The sequence below is a fragment of the Myxocyprinus asiaticus genome, chromosome 10, assembly GCF_019703515.2.
Source record: "Myxocyprinus asiaticus isolate MX2 ecotype Aquarium Trade chromosome 10, UBuf_Myxa_2, whole genome shotgun sequence".
Taxonomy (NCBI): Eukaryota; Metazoa; Chordata; class Actinopteri; order Cypriniformes; family Catostomidae; genus Myxocyprinus; species Myxocyprinus asiaticus.
In genome coordinates, this window is record NC_059353.1 from 3,865,174 (window position 1) to 3,887,674 (window position 22,501).

Sequence of the window (22,501 nt, forward strand, 5' to 3'; positions counted from 1 at the left end):
ACTTATCTTTGAGTCATCTTGGACTTACACTGACACCTAGTGGCTTGGATGCAGCATCATTTAAAATCAATAGTTTTCAGTTTCAGATGTCATTGTAGAAATGTAGTATTCACAGTCAGTCATGATTATTGATATTACTGAGTCTTAATGAGGAAAAAATCCTAATGAGTGCACCTTTAAGCAGCTGGTGTCAAGGTGATTGAAGTGGGTGTATGATGTTATGCTATCTTTCAATAAAATTACACTTGGTTTTATATTTTGTATCTAATGCAAAGACATGCGTGTCCAAATACTTTTTGTGGCCACTGTAAAAAACAGACTGTAATGTTGAGAAGTTCAAATTCATAATATGAATGATCTAGGAATTTGTCATTTGACTCGGATAATTATGCTTTCTTGTTGACAGAGCCTCAGGATGGAGTTCAGCCCTGGTTTATCACTAAACCAAAGTCCTGTTCTGCCTGTCTGGGTCAACCCGCTCTACTCTCCTGTGCCATTGCTGGTGATCCATTCCCAGAGTTCCTCTGGATGAAAGATGGGCAGGTAATATGTGGAGGTAGAGATTTTGAGATCCTGCAGAAGGAAGATGTGGTGTCACTGCTCATCAGGAAAGTGAAGACGTATCATGCTGGAAACTACGAGATTCATCTCAAGTAAGAAGTTTTGCACTTGAAATATTGTTTGAAACGTAAAATATACTTTTTCTTTTGTTCTTGTAATGTTGTAATATGTTACAAAATACGTTTGTAACTTAATTTTTTACAGTTTAGAATCTCTGTAAATTGACAAGGTTTGGTTATATTGTTTGAGTTTCAGTCATAAACACTGCCTGGGTCATATATCACAACAAAAAAAAATATGTACGTATGTTTAGCATACCCATGCAATTTTCTGCAAAAAAAATTAAACCTATTTTAGCATTGTGACTGCACCCTGTAATTGTCATCACGTTTAATTGTAAAGTATTCATATATGATGGTAGTATCTGTTGTACTTCATTTTATGCTGATTAAAAAAAACTGAAGTTTAGTAAAAAAAAAAAAAAATTGTTAGAACAATTAGACCAAGACTTTGACTCTTCATGACTAATTTTGACTGTGTTTAAAAAAAAATAATTATATTGGTCAGATTGCTGTGTCAATTTACACTAATTTTTTACTGTAGTAATCAAATTCAAAAGAAAAAAGTTATATTATGCATATAATTTGCAAGAAAATTAAGCCTATTTTAATATCGTGATTCAATTTTCATGACAATTAACCACATTAATTACCCCCAAAATTACATAACTGTAATCCAAAAAATCTCATTCTCATACTGTATTGTGAAAATTATATACTAATAAATTTAAAAAATAGTATTACAGTAAAACATGTTTTACTGTATTTTTTCTGTATTACATACAGATCTTTTGTTTAGATTCTCTGTAAATTGATAAAACAATTTGTTCAAAACTTCTGACTCAAACATTGTTATAAAATAATATAACCAAATTTTATTTCAGCTCTTGGTCAAATTGTTCCATCATTTTTTTTAATTTTAACATCTTTTTAATAAACAAGACATTATATTTGCATGAAGTTTTAATGAAAAATGAAGCCTATTTTAGCATCTTGACTATATTTTAATGACAATTAAGCAGATTTTACCCTGAAATCACTGTAATACAAAAATATCATTATCATTAGTGTTATGTAAATATAATGATATACTGTCAATAAATATTGTGAAGAATTTATATATTATGGCAGTATTTGTTGAACTTTTGATTTAACTGTAGTATAGTTAAAAAAAAAAATATTGTAAGAATCTGAGAATCATCATTGAGATTAATATGAGAATAAAAAACATATTCAAAGTAAACTTTTACACAGAACATTTATGCTGTAGCACGGTGATACGGTCAAGGAAAGGTTGTGCATTTTAGTTCCTAATTTACTTTTTCAATCCATGAACTTTTAAAGTTTAAAATCTGTTCTTTTGTTCTCAGGAATAAAGTAGGAGAGTGCAGATCAGTGGCCCCACTGCACATCAGCGAGGACCCCATCCCATCTGCTGATGAATCTCATAAATGGTACAACCTTCTATTCTTGCTCTCGTCTGCCTCAAGGCTATGTTTGCAGCCCCTGCCCTCTTAACCCCGGCACTAAATCTATATAATCTCTCTATATAACCAAACACTCTGTTTATGCTTCCGCAGTCAGCTGTACTGTTGTCTAGAGAGGAGCGTGGGTTAGTCTAGGGGCCCATTCTGGGCTCATTTCCCTATAAGGCCTCTGAAGTCATCTGTGATGCAACTTTGTTGTGTTGAGCTAACTCTCCCCTTCATTAAACTGCTCTCCAGTGTGGGCTGAGCTAGCAGAGGCTTTAAACATCTCTTGATTTTTTTTTTTTTTTTTTTTTTCCCTCCACTCTTCCTGTAGCAGCCTAGGGGTGGAGAGCACTGCACCAGGCAGGGGAGGACAGCGCAAGACTCCCAGCCTCGCTGAATCGCACTCTGTGCCACCGTGGGAACGCGACAGTCGGGATTGGGAAGAAGAGGAGGCGCACGCCACCCTAGGTCTTCTCAAAAGGCGCATAGAGACCAAAGAGCATCAGGAAGACCAGATCCGACAGCAGGAGGCTGAACAGATCGACTTCAGAACTGTGCTCGGCCGCAAGGTTACCACGAAGAGCGTCTCGGAGGAAGACCTGAAGGAGATCACGGCTGAGCAGATGGACTTCAGGGGGAACCTCCAACGGCAGATCAAGCCCAAGACCCAGACTGAGGAGGAACGCAAGGTCAACTCTCCTCAACAGGTAGACTTTAGAGCAGTGCTGGGAAAGAAGGGAAGCCCTGGTCCAAAACCTGGTCCTGGATCCTTTGTGAAAACGCAACCCAACAAGAATGAAGCTGTTGACTTCAGATCTGTGTTGGGCAACAAGAAAAAACAACCGTGCCAAGACAGGAATGGAGAAAGTTCAGCTCTTAAAGACAGTGAAGGAAAGGAGAATGATGTGAATTGTGTATATGGAAGGATGAAAGAGAAATCGAGAGCAGGTGGAAGGAAAGAGCCGGTGTTCACTCAGAAACTGAGGGATGTGACTGTGCTGGATGGGGAACCTTTGCATCTACTGTGCCAACTTTCATCTGAATCTCCTGCCAAAGTGACATGGACCCTTGATGGGAAACTAATCAAACCATCCAAATTCATCATTATTGCCAATGAGGGTCAGTGTTTCATCTTAATTTTATATTTTCACTTATACTTATCTCATAGAGAGAATTAATTTCTGTTTGGGTATTTATTAGGGGGTGTTACACATTCCCTAACTCTGTTCACATAGTGTATATGCACGCAAGGAGAACAGATATTTCTAACATCTAAACATCATACTTCACATAGTGGCTTTATCAGTGTTCAGTTCCATTCATTTCATTTGTTGCTAAAGTATTCTACTTTGGTCACATAACACCTACATGTGATAGAATGGCAGGCGTGTGATTGGATGAGGGTTTTTTAATGATGTTTTTTGATGCATTGGGGCAGTCAGTGGTCATGATTAGAGATGTGCAGAGAAAAGCAGCAGAGGTGTGTAGGGAGAGATGTCTCTTTATGGCTTGGACAACTGTTCTGTCTCAACAGGGAGCCAATGCTACAGAGTGTACTGTTCTACCAGCTCTTCGAAGGTAGTTGTGTATGTTTCACTTGACTCGAGTGTATCAATGTAGTTACCACGATCATGGTGTAAGCTGCCCTGTCTTACTATAGGAGTGGCAAATAAAATAATGGATGTGAAAACAGAACCATCATACTTTGAATCTCTGATTTAAAATGTATGTATGCATTTCAGAAATATTCTGGGTTAAATGCCATGGAAGCTCAACAGCATCTGTTGTTTGACCCATAGACTTTCATTATAAGTGCACAACAGTCAATTTTTTTTTTTTTTTTTTTTTGTCACACACTGTGGGGCAAGTTATAATTTGTCAGTTAACAGCATGCATGTAAGTGGTGAGACAAGTGTCTACACTATTTATTTATTTATTTATTTTAGATTTACACATTCAAATGTATAAAAATATTATACATTTTTAAAATATATACGTTACAATAAATGTAATTTATGAAATATATAAAGTACAATGCATTAAATACCCCGAGGACCACAGTGTCCTCTTTTTGGACAACTACAACCTGGTCACACTAGTGGATAGGGAAAATGGAGATATCTGAAAACAATTATGCATTTGTTGTCATTACACAGTCATTTGATCCATTCAACCAAAAACAATCAAGGTTGTGTCCCATGTTGTGGTGGCATTGTTGTGCCTGTTATTCACTTTGATAGCATCGTTAAAGATAAATGTTACTTTGTACAACCTTTATATTGCATTCCTTCAAAGGCGATGAGACGTTTACTCGGAATTGCTGTCCGGCGACTGAACAAAAGGACAGTTGCGTTTCAGACCGTAAGTGGAAAGGCCATTTTCTCGCATGCGCAGTAAGGGGATTTAAGCGGTTTCAGTGTGGATGAGCAACTTTTGGAAAACGCTTAAACGGCAGTGTGGATGGAGATCCGGATTAATGTGGATGTAGCCTAAGTTTACTGAGCACTCCCTGTATGCCACTGGTCAAACAAACCGGTTGTGGTTTTCTAATTCTGATGTGTCAGGCTTGTTGGGATGCTCAAGCAAACAGTGTTGATGGTGCCACAGAGGCACAGTGTTTAAACTCTTAAAGAGAATCAACCTGCCAATGGCTTATAGTACTAGATTGCCACGTACACACTACAAAGTTTTTATTTTGGTTAATTAAATCGGAGAGTGAATCCCCTAAATGTTCATTCCATGTGTATACGGAATACAGATTTACTCCCGCATCTGCAATAATATACAAGTGGACTATTCTCTGGACTGTACTGTATGAGTTACCCTGAGAACGCAGGGCTAATAAGAGAAACTAAGGTGGAGAGAGACAGACACTGGAAATGAAGTTAATAAACGTAAGTTAGGGAGGAGCACGGCCATCTTGTCTTCCAATTAATTACCAGTATATAAAAGCGACCTCTTACCTCGTCATAACGTCAGCTCTCCCAACACCCCACATCCTCCCCTACTCCTTTTACATCGGTCCAGACTGCCATCTCCATCTTTACTACTGTGGGGGGGGGTATTATAAATTTGCTCATGTTTCGAGTCACCTCCTCGAGCTCCTCCATTGTGGACAGTAGGCCAAACCAATTTTACCATTCACACAAAGATTATAGGGGCACGCAAACTTGTGTTTATACGAATGAAGACGTGTACTTCTGTTTGTGTGATTTACATCTCATGCACGCCATGAAACACATTAACAACTAGTTGTTCAGTTCGGCTCCTTACACACAAGGTGGAATTTATGAAATGCCATTGACACTACCTGAATTTTTCGGGAGTTAATTTTGTTGTAGAATGTGATTGTCACTCTCATAAATTACCGAACTGTGTGTGTGCAGAAAAGGATTAAGAACTCAAAGCTGAACTGAAAACCATATTTAGCTGCAGTGTGTACATGACCATTGTTGTCTCTGCATATCAACCCGGTATAGGAGAAAGTATTTAAACAAAAAAATTATACACTTTAGCTTTAATGTATTTAACCCTGAATATTAAAGAGCATAACCATTAAATGTTTGTGCGTGTGTCAGCAGGTGGTCAATGCTCTTTAAGTATTAATAAAGCTCTTCCTGAGGATGAAGGACAGTATGTGTGCAGAGCAGAGACCAGCGAGGGCAGCGCAGAATGTTCTTGTATGGTCCTGGTGGATGGTAAGTAGACGTTATCACACACACACCAGCATACTCGGCTGTCTGAGTGTAACGTTACCCTGTGACTAGTATTGTTTTTTTTACAATGTTTAGTAGGTAAAGTGTAAAAAATGTATATACCATAAACCATAGTTTTGTATTATAAAATTTTTTAAGTACTTATTTTCCAAAATTCTCTAACATAGATCTGTGTTAAAAGAACATTGGGTTCTCAGAAAATATAATAGTTTGAGCTGTCTGTTTGGGGTTGGGCAGTGTGCCTGACTCTCTCCCCAGAGTCTCTGCCTGAGTTCTGCAGCTTCCGGTAATTACTGACCAGCTCAGGCTGCATAGCATCCCTAACATGTCCTAAGACCTCTCTATTCTGCTTTACACTGGACATGTACCTGTAGTTGTTTCTAGATCTCTCTGTCCTGACAGCCGTCTCTAGATCTCACTGTCCCACTTTGCAGAACGTGTCTCTGTCTTCACAGCCATCTCTAGATCATTTTGACTCGATTTACAGTTTATATATACCTACAGTCTGTCTACACTTTGCAGGACACACCACTACAGTTATCTATCTCACCGTTTCGCTTTACAGATAATTATACAGCAAACTAATATTGAAAACCATTATACAGACATTTAAAGCAGTGCATAAAGATTAACCATTGTAAATGCATTCCATCCAATGTATGTGGCAGAAACCCAATGCAGATTAAAGCAAACCAATACATAGTTCAGCAAACCAATGTATATACTTTAAAACCAATGTCCAGAGACATAAGCCAGTATTTATTATGGCAAATCAATGTATAATGTATAATGTATAAAATATTTGACCAGTGGACCAATACATCTTCACGCAATATACACTCACTGAGAACTTTATTAAGAACAATATGGTCCTAATAAAGTGCCCAATGTGGTCTTCTGCTGTTGTAGTCTGCTCACTACAATTGTTCAGAATGGTTATCTGAGTTACCGTATCCTTTGTCAGCTCAAACTATTCTGGCCATTCTCTGGTCATTTAGGTTTTTTTTTTTTTTTTTTTGATCCACAAGTTGAGAAACTAAAGGGGAGGCAGTATGTGCTGTATTCATGAGGGTCACATGAATTTCTCATTTTTGCTCTGTGTTTCTCTCTGTATCCATCTGTCTGTGTTCAGATCCCACTGTATCCACAGCAGCTGATAAGCGGAGCAGGAAGCCCTCTACCCCGACCACAGAGAGTAAGTTTCCAAAATATGTATGTACTTTTTTATAGCCCAATATGGAGTGGCGTGGGAGATGTGAACCTTTCCCACTACTGTGAGCACACACATACAGAGTCATACACACATGGCTTCTTGAAGCTTTTTTAGACTAAATCACCATGACCTCAGAATAATCCCTTTTTTAATCTGTTAAACCAAACATGCGTAGAAAGAATGAAAAAAAAGAAAGGGGCTGATAACTAACTCTAACAGGAAGCAGTCCATTTGATCTCTGATAAGGTGAAATTGAGTGAATTCATATTAATGAGCTGAAAAGGCTTTTCAGCTGTAAATAAGCTGTAAACAAGTAAAACAAAAATAATAATAAAAAATGGGTTGATTATTTGTTGTTGTAGAAATATATTACCCTGCTTGAATTCACCAAATTAGAAACGCAAACAGAGAAACCTCTCTACATGTAGCCTATTTCATAATGATCTTTTCCTGAATCTGTCATCATGTAGTGTTTAAACCGTTTTGTGCACTGACTGAATGTTCACTCACACAACATGTTTTTTTTGGCAAAATAACATGTTTAGAAGGAACAATATACAGTAGAAGTTGTTGTCTTTTATAGCGTAGTATTGAAGTGGTATAGGAGCATATTATAGGACAACACAGGAGCAGGTCCTTGTTGTATTTAGTTGTTCTCAGGGCTTGAACTGTTCACTTCTGAGAAGCTTCTTTGGATGAGGTGTTTGACATGACTGCTGGACAGTAGATTGAAAATTAGAGAGATCAAGACGTGTACTGCATGAATGCTTGGCAAAACTAGCCAAAACTTCCATGTATGGACTCGGTTTCTCCCCTCTCTCGGGATCATGGAGTTTTGTGCGAGGTATTTTAAAATTCCTAACATTCTTCAGTGGTTTTATTAAACCTTTATATACTGTTGGGTCTGCTCTTTCCCTTCTCTTTTGCACTGTATCTTAAGAAATGGCTGGTTACTCTTTAAAATATCCTGTATGTGTCTCACGGAGTGTGTAAAAACTGCTTTCAAAACATTGTGTTTTTTTTGAGCATCCCAAACAGCCCGACATAGCAACACTGGCTTAACCAGTGGCATGAGTTTGGGGCAGGACTATTTGTTCACGCATCTGTCATGCATGCAACTGTGCCGAAATGTTCAAGCATCTGCCATGCATGCGCCTGTGTTATACTGTATCTATGCATGTGTCATGCATGCACCTGTGCTGAAATGTTCATGCATCTGCCATGCATGCACCTGTTATTCTGTATCTATGCTTTTGTCATGCATGCACATGTGCTATAATGTTCATGCATCTGTCATGCATGCACCCGTTTCATAATGCTCACACATCTGTTATGTTTGCACCTGTGCTGAAATGTTCATGCATCTGTCGTGCACATGTCATAATGCTTACACATCTGTCATGCATGCACCTGTGCTGAAATGTTCATGCATCCGTTATGCATGCACCCATGCTGTAATGCTCATGCCTCTGCCATACATGCACCTGTGTTATATCTATTCATGTGTCCTCATGCATCTGTAATGCATGCAGTTGTGTTATAATGGTCACACATCTGTCATGCTTGCAATTGTGTTAATGTTCATGCATCTGTGTTGTAAAGGCCGTCTCTGATTACACGGACTCTTGCAACAGACGCGGGGCACTTGACTGAGGAAACAAACGTGCACTTAAGAGTTTAGTTTGGATTTCCGCTTCATTGTTCTTAATTGCGCTCATCTATATGAGCAAAATAAGTTAATCTCCAGTTACAGTATATTATGCATATTGTGAAATATTTGGAGAATACACTTGGAAAGGTAGGCGATACTGTACTGCACCTTTACTTGTGATTTATTATTGGTCCTTAACATGTTTCACAGCATTAAGTTTTTAATTCTGTGAGACTTCTTGGCTTAAAGATCAGACTCATCTGCCTGTATAGATGACAGATTTCATTTATATTTCATTTACTGGTTCAGTAAATGTTCCAGTGATGATATGCAAATCTATAACGCATAATCAGCACTCTACTTATCGTCTGTTTGTGTGAGTTTGCATTAGGTCAGACATGACATTGTTCTTTGCTCATTTTGGCTCAATAATTAACGTATTTAACTTTTATGAACCAAACCTCCCTGTACTCCATATATATCCTACAAAGAATGTTCAGAAAAGATTTTGAAACGTACAGTTGAGCATTGTTCTGTTCAAAATGATGCAAATATATTTCTTTCCACAATTAAGTGTTTGAACCAGATTTTTGTTTTTGGTCAAATTTCCTGTATAGTGAAAATCATACCACCATTTATATTTTCGTCATTAGCATATTTTGGAAAATAATTATGAATACAAAATGATTTTGTCTAATTTTATGACACATTAACAGACCTACTCCATTGATAATAATTGCCTGTCTGTGGACAATTTTTAAGCAACTGCCTCAATGTGCACGTCCCTGGTGGTTCCTCAATCATAGAGGTTACATTCTGTCATTGAGTGTTTTCAGTCATGGAAAATCTTTGATTACAATCATAATGCTGTGAAAACAAGCAGAACTCTCTTGGACAATGGAAAACGGAAACCTACAAAGCATCTTTAATTCGCTGTTGGATATTGAACCCAATTAGTGTCACCGTTATTACTGCTGATATCTCAATATGTAACATGTTAAATTTAAAATTTTACATTGAAGGAGTGACCCGAGCCATATCTAGAGACCAGAGTATCACAGAGACTTGGAGGTGGCCTCTTATGACAGTAATCGAACACACTAGCAACCACCTAGAAACATGTTAACAACCACCTCAACATCAACATGGCAATGCACAGGCAAGCATCAGTCACATTTTCCTACAGAAAATGCGCAAATCTAGTTCCTATGTTCCTACATCGTGTTTCTTAGTAATTGGCTATGAAAGCTGTGTGAACCATACAACTTTGTGTCTTCTACTGTCAATTTGTTTATGCAGTGGATTAAAAGTTGTTCTCATTTTTATTGTCTTCCTATAGTTCACTTCTCTCCATATACCACCATGTAGATGTTTCAGTAATCTAAATTAATTAATTTGCTTATTTAGATCAATTGTGAAAGTCTGAGTTTTTCATAGCATGTTTATAGTATTATAGACCGAATCTGAAGAGTGCATCGTTGTGAAGGATAAAGTCTTTTTCCTGCTTTCCGTGTCTTTCTTTGACTATCCGTTTGTTTTTAAGCAGAGGGTGACTGTGTTGGATTGGGTGATAAGCACTGGAGGGCACATATTGTCTGTTCTTCTCTGACTTAAAGTTGTCAGGATTTTAAATAGATGTTTGATCTAGTGCCCTCACACATTGTAGACTAAACATTGTGAAATATAAGAGTAGGGATTCTATTGGCTTGTGTGTGTTGTAGTGAGGATCTTTAAGCATTTGCTCTGTGCTGAACTGGCTTTGTGGTGTCATCTAATAAACCTGTGTGATTTACATTTTTATTCAGAGCAGACACTTTCTTACCAAGACAAGTGCAGACGTGTTAGTGGAAAATTGGACAAGTATCTAAGAATACGTGTCACATAGTTAGCTTAGAGCTGAAAATTATACCTTTTGGTATTAAGGTTTGTGGGCTGAAAAAATTTCTAAACAGAAATTAGCTAAGTTCAGTCATACAGAATATATAAGGAACACCATAATTTGCTCGTATGCTTTTTTTATTCTGCATTTTTCTAATCTAACCAACTCTCTATGGACATTGGAGAAAGAATCACCATTGGCTAGTAAAGTTTTGTTTTTACTCACCAGAATTTTGATGACGTACAGTAAGCGTAATGCAACTAAAAACTTCAGCATCGAGAAGGCGGGCATCTTCACATACTGTATATATAGTATCCATATACACTAATGAGCCAAAACATAATGCTCACCTGCTTAATATACTCTTGGTCCTCTGCGTGCCGCCAAAACAGCACCAACCTGCCAAGGATTGGACCCTACAAGACCCTTGAAAGTGTCCAGTAGTATCTGCACCAAGACATTAGCAGCAGATTCTTCAAGTCCCGTAAGTTGCGAGGTGGAGCCGTTGTGGATCGGACTTGTTTGTCCAGCACATCTCACAGATGCTCAATCGTATTGAGATCTGGGGAATTTGGAGGCCAGGGCAACACCTTGAACTTTTCATCATGTTCCTCAAACCATTCCCGAACAATAGCAGGGTGCATTATCCTGCTGAAATAGGCCACTGCCATCAGGGAATACAGTTGCAATAAAAGGGGTGTACCTGGTCTGCAACGATGTTTAGGTAGGTGTCAAATTGACATCCACATGAATGGCTGGACCCAGGGTTTCCCAGCAGAACATTGCCCAGATTATCACACTCCCTCCACCGGCTTGTCGTCTTCCCATAGTGCATCCTGGTGCCATCACTTCCCCAGGTAAACGGTACACATGTACACGGCCGTTCACATGATGTAAAAGAAAACAGGACTCATCAGACCAGGCGACCTTCTTCCGCTGCTCCAAGGTCCAGTTCCAACACTTGCGTGCCGATTGTAGGCGCATTCGACAGTAGAAAGGGGTCATCATGGGCACTCTGACCGGTCTGCAGCTATGCAGCCCCATACGCAGCAGGGTATGATGCACTGTGTGTTGTGACACATTCCTAACGTAACCATCATTCAAATTTTCTGTGACTTGTGCCACAGTAGACCTTCTGTCGGTTCTGACCAGACGGGTTAGCCTTTGTTGCTCTCCCGCATCGATGAGCCTTGGCCACCCAACACCCTGTCACCGGTTTGTGGTTTCCTCGGACCACTGTCGGTAGGTACTCACCACTGCTGACCGGGAGCACCCCACAAGCCTTGCCATTTCAGAGATGCTATGACCCAGTCATCTGGCCATAACAATTTGGCCCTTGTCAAAGTTACTCAGGTTGTTACTCCTGCCCATTTCTCTTGCATTCAACACATTGACAACGAGGACCGATTGTTTGCTTACCATCTAATCTACACAGACCTTGACATGTGGCATTGTTAGGGGATGATCAACTTTGTGCGAGTGGTCATAATGTTTTGGCTCATGTGTATGATTTCACACAATATAGTATGAGGGATTGAACATTTATTTTACATTCCACTTTTCATAATTTTAAAACACATTTTAGCTTTTGTTTTTAAGACATTTTGAGAAATGTCACTATCAATTGATGTGTCATGAAAAGCTATCACTTTCTGAAATTTCATACACATTTTTAACAAAATATTCACAAGGTTGGAACCTAATAATGAACAAAGAACTGCATATATAACAATTATTTAATAATTATAAAATGATTTAAGTGCTACTATCAAAACCACTATGCCCAATTTTTTTTTTTTTTTACCAAACTCCTTTGAAGATCCTGCAAGAGCCTATTTGTTAAATTATTTAATATTGACTTTTCTGAAGTTAAAATATTAAGAGCTGTCAGAATCAACACGTAACGCATGCGATTAATTAAATATTAACGTGTACATTTTTTTTTAATCGCGATTAACGCATTTATCGTTAATACAGTATAAACACTTGTGTGATGGGCGGAACCTTTGTAATGTGTCCGCCCGGAGTCATTACACTGATGCACACACCACAGCGCAAGACATACATAGCATCATAGACATACATACGTAGATGCCTCACTCTACTGGTTCAGATACGTCAACCATGGTGCAATCTTGGAACGGTCAACAAGGAGAGCAGTTTGAATGTAAATGAATGGAGAAGAAGCCTCAGACTGCTGCATAAATTGCTTTTGTGTGGAAACAGTTAATCATGTAATGAATTGAATGACTGGGTGCTAATTTTCAGTATGTTTGCCATGATATATTAATTTGTATAGGACTTTATTTGCAGTTTGCAATGGGGATTTTATTTATTTATTTTTTTTTTGTGAATTCAGGATTTTTTTATATCATCTAAAATATTGCACAATGTTTATGGAAAATCAGATAATCTGAAAGATAGCTGGTAAAGACCATAGACTTACAGACTGTATCTGTCAACTTACATTCATGTGTTGACGGATGGCTCTTGGTCTATCCAATATGGCGGACGCACAGACGTATTGTAGTCCATAGCAAATACTGCTAATAAGGTATTTACGTATAGATTTCTATGCTTGGCATAAAACAGCATTTTGCAGCGGTCCCATAGACATTCTGTAGGTGTAACTGTCTTAACACACTAAAGTTGACTGTTATGCTTTCTCTTATGATGGAGCCGCGGAGGTTATCTCATTAAAATAATCTCTGACAGCGCCTCCTTGTCAGTGATAAAATGGAGAAAGGAGCTCTTGGTACTATTTGATGTACAAAACAATCCCAGATTGGACTTGACAGAAATAAAGTATTTTTCAGCCTATATGAGGCACATGGTGAGTTCAAAGTGGCATTGATGTCCTGACGTGAATCATGAACGCAGCTTCACGATTCCTTTAGGAAAGCGGATAGTCACAGTCTACCGGCAGATTAATATTGTGGGTGATGAGAGTTTAAGAGATTTAATAACCATTGCAATGAATATGCAAGCTATGTGGGCACTAGTTCATTCAATTAGTCAAACTCCCGCTTAGACTTCGGGAAACGTTTGATGTGACTTGAATTGGTGATGTTTTAGTGCATTTCTGTGTTTATATTGTGGAAGGCTTTGTTTGGAAAATGTTAAGCATTACATTTTTACATTTCATTTTCTTCCTAAGATGGAAATAAATCAATTTTGACAAGAAAATATGTGTGTGTGTGTGTGTGTGTGTGTGTGTGTGTGTGTGTGTATGTGTGTATGTATGTATGTATGTATGTATGTATGTATATATATATGTCGAATTTTAGCACTTTCAAAATATGCGATTTAATCACGATTAATTGTAATAAAAAATTAGCGACTGACAGCACTAATTAATCATACTGTATGATTGTGCCTTTTTAAATATTTATGTATTTACACAATACATTTAGTTGATTGCTTTTTAAATGCACTTGTGGGATTTACATGGTGTATAACACGTGCTTAAATCGTACTGTCTCTTTAAGAGATGCGACAGCTCTGCGAGCAAATGTTGGTTGAATAAGCGCATCGTACATTAACGAGAGAGAAGTTGCAGTTGTTTTTACTTCATCAATGTAATGTGTTATTAGAATGAATGTTTCTTTTTACCTTTTTTGATCAACTGACTGTAAGTAACAAAGGATATTAGAAGACATTAAATGAAAATGGGGTGCTAGGATCTCGTCTTTGGACAATACATGGAGTGAATCAGAAGGAAACCTTTACTTAAGTATTGACTTGCTTGTACAAATATTTATTGTACAAGTTCTCATTCAAATCTACAATCTCTCGAGTTTTGCATCACTATTTGCCTTCCAACAGATATCCAACACAGGTGCATTACTGGTCTTAGCCGTGCTGTAAAATGGAGAATGTTGTGAAAACGGTCTGTGGTAAAGTTTAAGCAAAATCAGAGTTGATGTGGTTAAATGCAATGTAAATTTAATTATGGCATATCATGGCTCAACTAAAGCGAGACACCACAATCCATGACACTTCAGGACCCACTGCAGCCAGATAAGGATAATTTCCTTCACAGTGCGTGTTCACGAGACAACACTCAATAAAAGATAAGGCTGAGTCCAGCTTCTTAACTGCTAGCTGCTTATTCCGTAATTGAACAATTAACAGGAATTTCTTTATAATTTATATCCTCCAACTTTTATGACAGCATGGACTCTGAATGGAATGTTTTAAGCATTTTGTGTGCTTCTATGGAAGCAAGAAAATCTGAAATTTTGCATTAGTTACATTTTCTAGTTTGTTTCCTGGTTTAATTGAGATTTCGAATCCGACTCAGACCTTTGAACCCAACTGTGTTTGTGTTTGCGCATTCCCCTCATGTAGTTTGAAAGTCACCATCATTGTGGTTTAAGGAGCGGGTATGCATGGATGAACATCAGTGTTTAATATTTTACATAATGTGTTGCAAAAAGGAGAAAAGGAACAAATAAAACAAGAAAATATAGGCTGTCATCCACTAAGCGATACCAAAACTGTCGACTTAAAGAAAGTGAAGCGCTTCGATATCAGCGGCTCGAAGCACGAATGGTTTGCATGTGCTGCGCTCATCTGTTGTTGACTAGCACAGTATAGTCACACTTAAATAGTGTTTTGCTTCTCATTCAGCTCATGACTAAATCATGCTGCGTGATTATGACGAAGGATTACAACAAGTGGTAGGTTTGCATGCCACATGCAGGTGTGAGAGACTTTATGCTTTGTAAATAAAATACATACTACTATTTTGCTGTTGATCATGTGCCAATGCTGCAACTTGTGCCCTAGATTGCTGACCCTTGCTTTGTGGAATCATTAAGCTTTTAACTTTGTTTTAATGTCTGTTTGTAAGTACAGCTGAGAGCAGAGATTTTGGGCCCTTATAAAATTTTTTGGGATTCAGGTGAAAGCTAGCTGAAAGTCGAGCCTGAAACAGAAACAGAGTTTTGTTGGAAAAAGAATGTTGTCATTTCCATGGCTAGAGAGAGAGGAATGAGAGAATAAGCTCTTTAGCAAAAAGAGGACTGGAATGTCTTACAACTGACAGAATAACTCCTCAGAAGTTTGCCATTGCTTCAGATTAGAATAGCTTCATTGCCACCACTGCTGCACTGTGCTTGTGTTTGTTGGCTCTGCTTTCACATTGTTTCATGACGGCAATCAGATGTAAAATAAATAGGGACCAAGAGCTGTTTCCTGGATTCCTGGAGGGGATATTTTTAGTATGACCAAAAAAGGCAAAGAGCAAAGTACCTTAGCAGCTGATCTCTCTCAGGACATCCAGAAAAACAAATCTCTTCTCATTTTCTCCTCTCATTGTATCCTCTCCTTTTGTAAGTGACCATGTTCTCTCAAATATTTTGGATTCTATGAGTACATATGGTGATCCATATTAACATTAGTATACGTATGTATACATGTTATATCAACGTTATTTTAAATGTGTAGTATAAACTAAAAAAACCCCATAAGAGGACTGTTTTGTAAAGCAGAATGTACAGTCAAACGATCGTCACAAACCCAGCGGGGTTATCAGGACCCCAATTTGAAATGATTCAGAGTTCAGACACGAAACTGTACACTGCGCAAGCTGATAGGTCAGTTGAACATGCAATCTACTAGCCACTCAGCTTGCATACTCTATGGTCAAACTGATATATCCTTCATGTAATCTGTTTGCCCATGGATCAGCAACTTTTTTTTGCTGCTTTGTTTCAAATTTTCAAAATCTTGAAACACTTCAAAATAAAATCCATTCTCCACTCTTGCTTTTGCTCGTGTGGCACTTCCCAACGGTGGCAGGCATACCATAGTTTGCCGACCCCTGTGTTAGCCAATCAACTTGCATACTCTCTCTTTGACTAGCATTCAAATTGCCTCAGTTGTTTGCAGCGTGCTATGAGAGTTTTATCCTCCCTAGCACCACTGCTTGGGGATTGTATGTATGTCTAATTGTGAAGCAGCAACAGCAGCAGCATGTCTTGTGGGGCTGTCACTGTTATTTTTGTAATAGAGTAATCTGACAATTCTTCTGAGGATTAATCAAGTAATCGGAAAAAAATATTTAATTACTCGGATTGCATGATGTTGACTTAGTCATGTTTGGCTAAAATGTGTTAATTAGCATAAGTATTGATTGTGCTCTACGTTCGAGTCATATCGACAACAAAAATGATTGCGCAAACAATTTAAGCCAACAGACACCCAAAGAGGAACTAATAATTTAAAAATGTAATCAATTCCAGCTGACAGAGATTGTCTACTTTATATTCAAGATCTTGTTCAATGAATACTTGCAATCTGCCCATTTCAGTGTCAAACCACCAATCACATTTATTGAGAATGTTATATTCGTGATTTAACTATTTTATGGAGAAATAAAAGCCATTTATTTTTTATTTTTTTTACTATGCATCACATACATGCAACACAGAGTAATTGCATCATTCAGAGATGCATGTTTTCATTCTCTTGCATTGAGATGCAGCAGTTGCGGGCATTGTTTTGCTTATGCTACTGTACATACTGTCCAGATCACAACCAAATCTTTTTGCTTGCCACGTACAGTGTAAAAATACCTTAAGCCTCTGGACGTTCAGCTCTTTGAGTAAACACCGATCATTTCGCATGCGGCGACTCGCCGCTACTCCCTCAGGTAAACCAGTTTTATTTTGTGTCTGCGGGGCATTGGGAAGTGGGGCATGGTAAACTATTACAAACTCAATTGTCATGAAATCTACTTAACATGAGCAGAAAGATGGCATTTACATTCAAATGGAAATGAATTTACACAGAACCCAAATCTGAATTTGTTGAATGTAACCTCTTTATATTATCTGGATTCAGTCAGATTTACTGAATGCATTTTTTTTTTTTTTTTTTTTTACACACAAGCGTTTTCATTACTTTTAGTTATGCACCGATCAGGAAATTTGAGGCCAATACCGATCTCCAAATTTATTTTAACAAAATTAACACTAAGATCAGCCGATACCAATACCAGTTGAAGTGCCATTTGCCACACTTTTGCAAGTTATATGCTGCAGTTATGTTTATGCCCTACTCAGTAAAATTACATTTAATCATGAATTGCTAACATGTACAGTTGTAATCGAAATTATTCAACCCCCCTGACCAGCAATACATTCTGGTGATGTGAATTAAAACACATCAACTAAACCTCAGTAAACAAAGTAAGTTTTTAATACACATTTGAGTGATTTTGAGAACAAAGAGTTCAGTTTACCCACATTTTTAAATAAAAAATAACTATCTCATGTCATGTCAAAAATATTCAACCCCCAAAGTCAATCATTTGTGGAGCATCCTTTATCCTTAATAACAGCAAATAAATGTTTCAGGTAAGTGTTCTCAGGCTTCAGACACCTCTCTATTAGAATTTTTACACATTTCTCATGAGCAAAAGCTTCCAGCTCATTGACATTCTTTGGTTTCTGTGCTGCCACTGCTTCCTTGAAATCCCAACAAAGGTTTGCAATTGGATTTTAATGATGGACTGAAAGGGCCATTTTAGGACATTCCACGACCTATCCCTGAACCAGATTTTGGACAACTTGGATGTATCCTTGGTGTTATTGTCTTGCTGGAAAGTCCAGTGATCACCGAGCTTCAATTTACACACTGAAGGCATCACATTTTTCATGCCAAAATGGCCTGATACCTGAAAGAATCCATGGTGTCAGTCACATAATCAGGATAGCCGTTTCCTGCAGCCGCAAAACACCCCCATAACAGGACTGACCCACATCCATGCTTGACTGTGGGGATGGTGTCGTTCTTGTCATCACCTTGTCATCTTACTCCAGACGTACTGCTGACCCATGGGTCTAAAACTCATTTTCAGTTTATTTTCATACGTCTATAAAACCTTCTTCCAGGACTCCACAGGTCTTTCCTAATTACTTCTTGAATATTCAGTCAACTGGAGTCAACATTTCCCTTGAAGTTTTGCCTTCTTCCACACCCCAAGAAGGTTGCTGTTGTACCATATTTAAAAAAATTTATGAATGGTGCTGCCAACTTTGTCTACTGGAAATTGAAGTGCTTTGGAAATGTACTTTTAGCCATGACCTTTCTTGTGTAATGAAATAATCTCCTCTATTAGCTTTTGAGACGGCTTATTTTTAATAGCATTTTTTGCATAGAAATACATTTTTGCTAACAACGCTAAACTTAAATTTTAAAACTTAAATAAGTGCCATTGCAGATTGATGACTGTTTTAAAACAATTACTTATGTAGCCTTACATATTTAAGAAACAGCTACATGCAATAGGGGTTGAATAATTATGACATGGCTGTATTTTTAAAAAATCCAAATATTTACAAATATTAGGTTATGTATTCACACTATGACTCTGAATGTGTTACTCAACTGATATAGATGTAAAGTTTAAAATTTCTGGGTCATCAAAAGCTTACCTTTTGTAAATCCTTTCTGTTTTGGGGGGGTTGAATAATTTCGATTGCAACTGTATTTGTATGGAAAACGGTTATGAATAGTTCTGTTGTCACTATTGAAGTTCATTGTGACATACTAGCAACCAGTAAAAACAATGAGAGCATCACACACAGAGATATGTTCAAAAATAAAAAAAATATACAGTATAAATCCATCACAAATTATTAAGCAACTGCGTGAATACGTGGTGCCTATAAGGTTACATTTTAATTGCTCTTATTAGTGGTTTTGTGACCAAAATTAATCTAATTTAAATTGGGATTTTCACAGAATAGCTCTGGGATGAGTGACAGATATTGAGAGCACCTGGAGAGCGCTGCTTATTTGACACGGAGCACACATGTTGAAGGGAGTGAAGCTGAAAGCGCTCATGATCAAACAGTTTCTATCGCTCAACACACCGTATGATTGTCACGACTCACGTTACATCACATACTCAGATTTGTATTTGCATGTGTGTTTGTTGTTTAATTCGTTTTTATACCCTTTTGCATTATCTTTGTCCTCTCTGTGCTCACTGAGCAGTGACTCGAGTCCAAATAGAGCACAACAGTCTGGATGTAAAAATCCTATTCATTTTTACCATAGACTAATTGATTTTCAGTGATAACTTATAAACCTTTAAAGACAGACCTATCATGAGCTACTGTGTTGTTCATCTATTGTATATGATTCCGTTGAAGCAATCCGTTTGCGTTTTCAACTTCATTGTTTAAAAATCATTCAACATGGTCCAACAGAGAAAGCTTCAATCAGAGAACTGTGGCCAATGAAACCCTCAAACATGCCTCGGAGCGACTGCCTACTTCCATGACGAACTGTGAATGACATAATCGTGTCGGTCTCCCTTCACCCTTAAACCACTTATATATCTGTACTTATCGGAATACTTTGCAATAAACAAAATATATTGTTTCTATACTTATAATCAACAACTTAGTTTTATATATTTCCATAATTTGTTATTCAATGACATAATTTACAATGCTTCATGGGAGTGTAGTTTGTGCCCTCATGAAATAAGGTAAGTACACATCCTTGTATCTTTGACTTTGTCTGATTTTCAAGTACTTTTTTGCCTCAAAGTAAAGTTTTGATTGTTGTGATTGACCTCGGAACTGGTTGGTTTGGTTCATGGCTCACAACTCTTATGAAGGATTTTATAAAAAGTCTATGGAAGAAATGAATAGGGAAAATACTTCCAGAACCAGACGGCTGAAAAAGTGGGAGGGCACTGTTGCACTATTATGAATGTAATAACTCTTCAAAATGGGCAATTTAATATTAATGCACATGTAATTCGTACACATTTTTTAAAACAACCTGGCATGTTCATCTGAATTACTGCATGTCTGAATTCGTGAATGTTTAGAATTGCCAACAACTCGCCCTCCAGAGACCAGACTGTATGCTTCAAGGGCTGAGCAATCGCTCATTCATTAGTGTAGCAGTGTATGTGTGATTCAGTGCGTGCTGCAAAAAAGATCAGCCCTGAATCTAGGCATGATCAGCCAACTGCCAATCACAGATTTAAGACGAAGATCAAATTTAAGTCAAATTGAGATCATTGGCTGATCAACTGGTGCACCCCTAATTTTGTTGCTTCATAAAAGCCTATATTACCATACCAACAACGGTATAGATATAAATGGGTTTGGAGTGCATTTCAACATTTTTTGCAGAGTTAAGCATGCCCCACGTGCCAACTAAGGGAGCAACTTATCTACCCCATCTCAACGCAGAGCCCCAAATCACATGCAGTCTATCTAGTGAACTTACCATGCTGTGCTGTTGCATTGCAGAAGTGATGTTATGGTATTTCAGGTCGACAGACAACAACATTTTCAAATCTAAAATGAAGTGCTCTCACACAGCTGACACTTCTTGCCATTGTGTTCTTCAGACCCTCATCCATGGAATGCTTCACTTTTGCCTTATTTTCTATGTCAATTGGGCAATTTTGTAATTGAGGAATTGTGACAGCCCTACTTAATTGCCCTTCAGCTGCAGCATAAACAGATTTAGTCTGCCAACACCGAACCTACCAACTTGTCATATTCATTATAACACCTTAAAATTATTCCGAGAGTTGTCATGACTGAGCTTAGGTTGTCTGTTTCCATTGTCTGCAAGTACTTTGTAAAAAGGACTGATTGAATATACATTATGCTTATTTCATGGCTACTTACTGGGGAAAAAAATGGACATGAAACTTTGTGTAACTGAATAATGTCTTGTTTGATTATTATCTCTGATCTGTTTGTTTCTTGTGTTAACTCCAGATGAGGCCAAAATAAAGAAACCTCTTCCCAAAACACTGCCTAAACAAGGTAGGTCAAAATCAGTCACTCATCAATTGACTCAAGTCTAGCAGGCAACTGTGTAGCACTTAAAATTTGCAATTATCACACTGTTTCAGAAGTGTAACCATGAGACTGGTTTAGTAGAATCACTTTCATTACTAACCCCATCTGTGAAAAGATACATCCAAATCTTTCAATTCATATCAAGACCAGCTAATAAAGTAAACCCAGTCAAAGATTTAGAACTGTTGGGCAGACATGTACGTGCAGGTGACCAGTGTTCAAATCTGTCTTGGATCATTTCTCGATCCCATTCCCCATCCTCCCCCTAATGTTTTAATATGAAATAAATATCTGTAACATGGAGCAACTGCTAGACTACTTTTACTGCATTAGTGTAAGCACATTGTTTTTTTTTTTTTGTTGTTTTTTTTACAAATTGAGGGACGAGTCAGTTTTTTTCTTTTATAACCAACATCTTAATTGTATTTAACCTAGAATATTCCCTTGAAATTGTCACCCAACAATCTTTGTGTATAGTTACTGACAATCTGCTTAATAATCTTATTCATATTTCTGTAGCAGTACTCTTTATTATACGTTACCCTGTAAAATCAAATGGACCTTCAGTGAGCATAAATAGAGCTTGAATACTCTGTATAATTCTAGTGTGTATGTGTGTCTGTGATGGAAATGCTCCCATAAACCTGGAACACGTGAGATCATGTGGTTTATTGGGACATCTGAACTTTCCCCATAAATCTGTCTTTAAAAACATACAAAATAATGTCAATTAAAAATGTAGAACGGTTTGTGTGAAGGTTAGGGGACAATAGTAGTCAATGTAAAGTCCTTGTAGTGATGATAATGTCTGACTGTGTGTGTGTGTGTCAGGTGCTCCTCCTCAGATCCAGCAGTTTCCAGATGATATGAAGATCATGGCAGGTGAGAAGGTCAGTCTGCAGTGCAAGTTCACTGGAGCGCCGCCCATAAGCTGCACCTGGCTCAAGTTCCGCAAACCAGTAAGAGTCACTTTACCTTCTCATGAGTAGAATCCCAGAAGATTATCATAGATGAAACTTGCATTCACTATGCCAATGAACATGTTTTTGTTGGTTTTATTTATTTAAACTGTTTTTTTGGCTTGCTACTTTAACACTAGT

The 22,501-nt window shown here is 37.7% G+C and overlaps 1 protein-coding gene across 5 annotated transcripts in view; it reads left to right on the forward strand.

Annotated features, from left to right (window-relative positions):
- Positions 1 to 22,501, forward strand: part of LOC127446819 (myosin light chain kinase, smooth muscle-like) — a 165,320-nt gene that overhangs the window by 110,406 nt on the left and 32,413 nt on the right. For 4 of the 5 annotated variants that reach the window (XM_051708069.1, XM_051708070.1, XM_051708066.1 and 1 more), the window contains 7 exons: positions 407 to 653; positions 1,991 to 2,074; positions 2,424 to 3,211; positions 5,674 to 5,790; positions 6,941 to 7,003; positions 21,318 to 21,365; positions 22,233 to 22,360. In XM_051708069.1, the coding sequence (XP_051564029.1) occupies positions 407 to 653; positions 1,991 to 2,074; positions 2,424 to 3,211; positions 5,674 to 5,790; positions 6,941 to 7,003; positions 21,318 to 21,365; positions 22,233 to 22,360 (1,475 nt within the window). The remainder of the gene's footprint in view (positions 1 to 406; positions 654 to 1,990; positions 2,075 to 2,423; positions 3,212 to 5,673; positions 5,791 to 6,940; positions 7,004 to 21,317; positions 21,366 to 22,232; positions 22,361 to 22,501) is intronic. The other variant, XM_051708067.1, reaches the window with a different exon arrangement.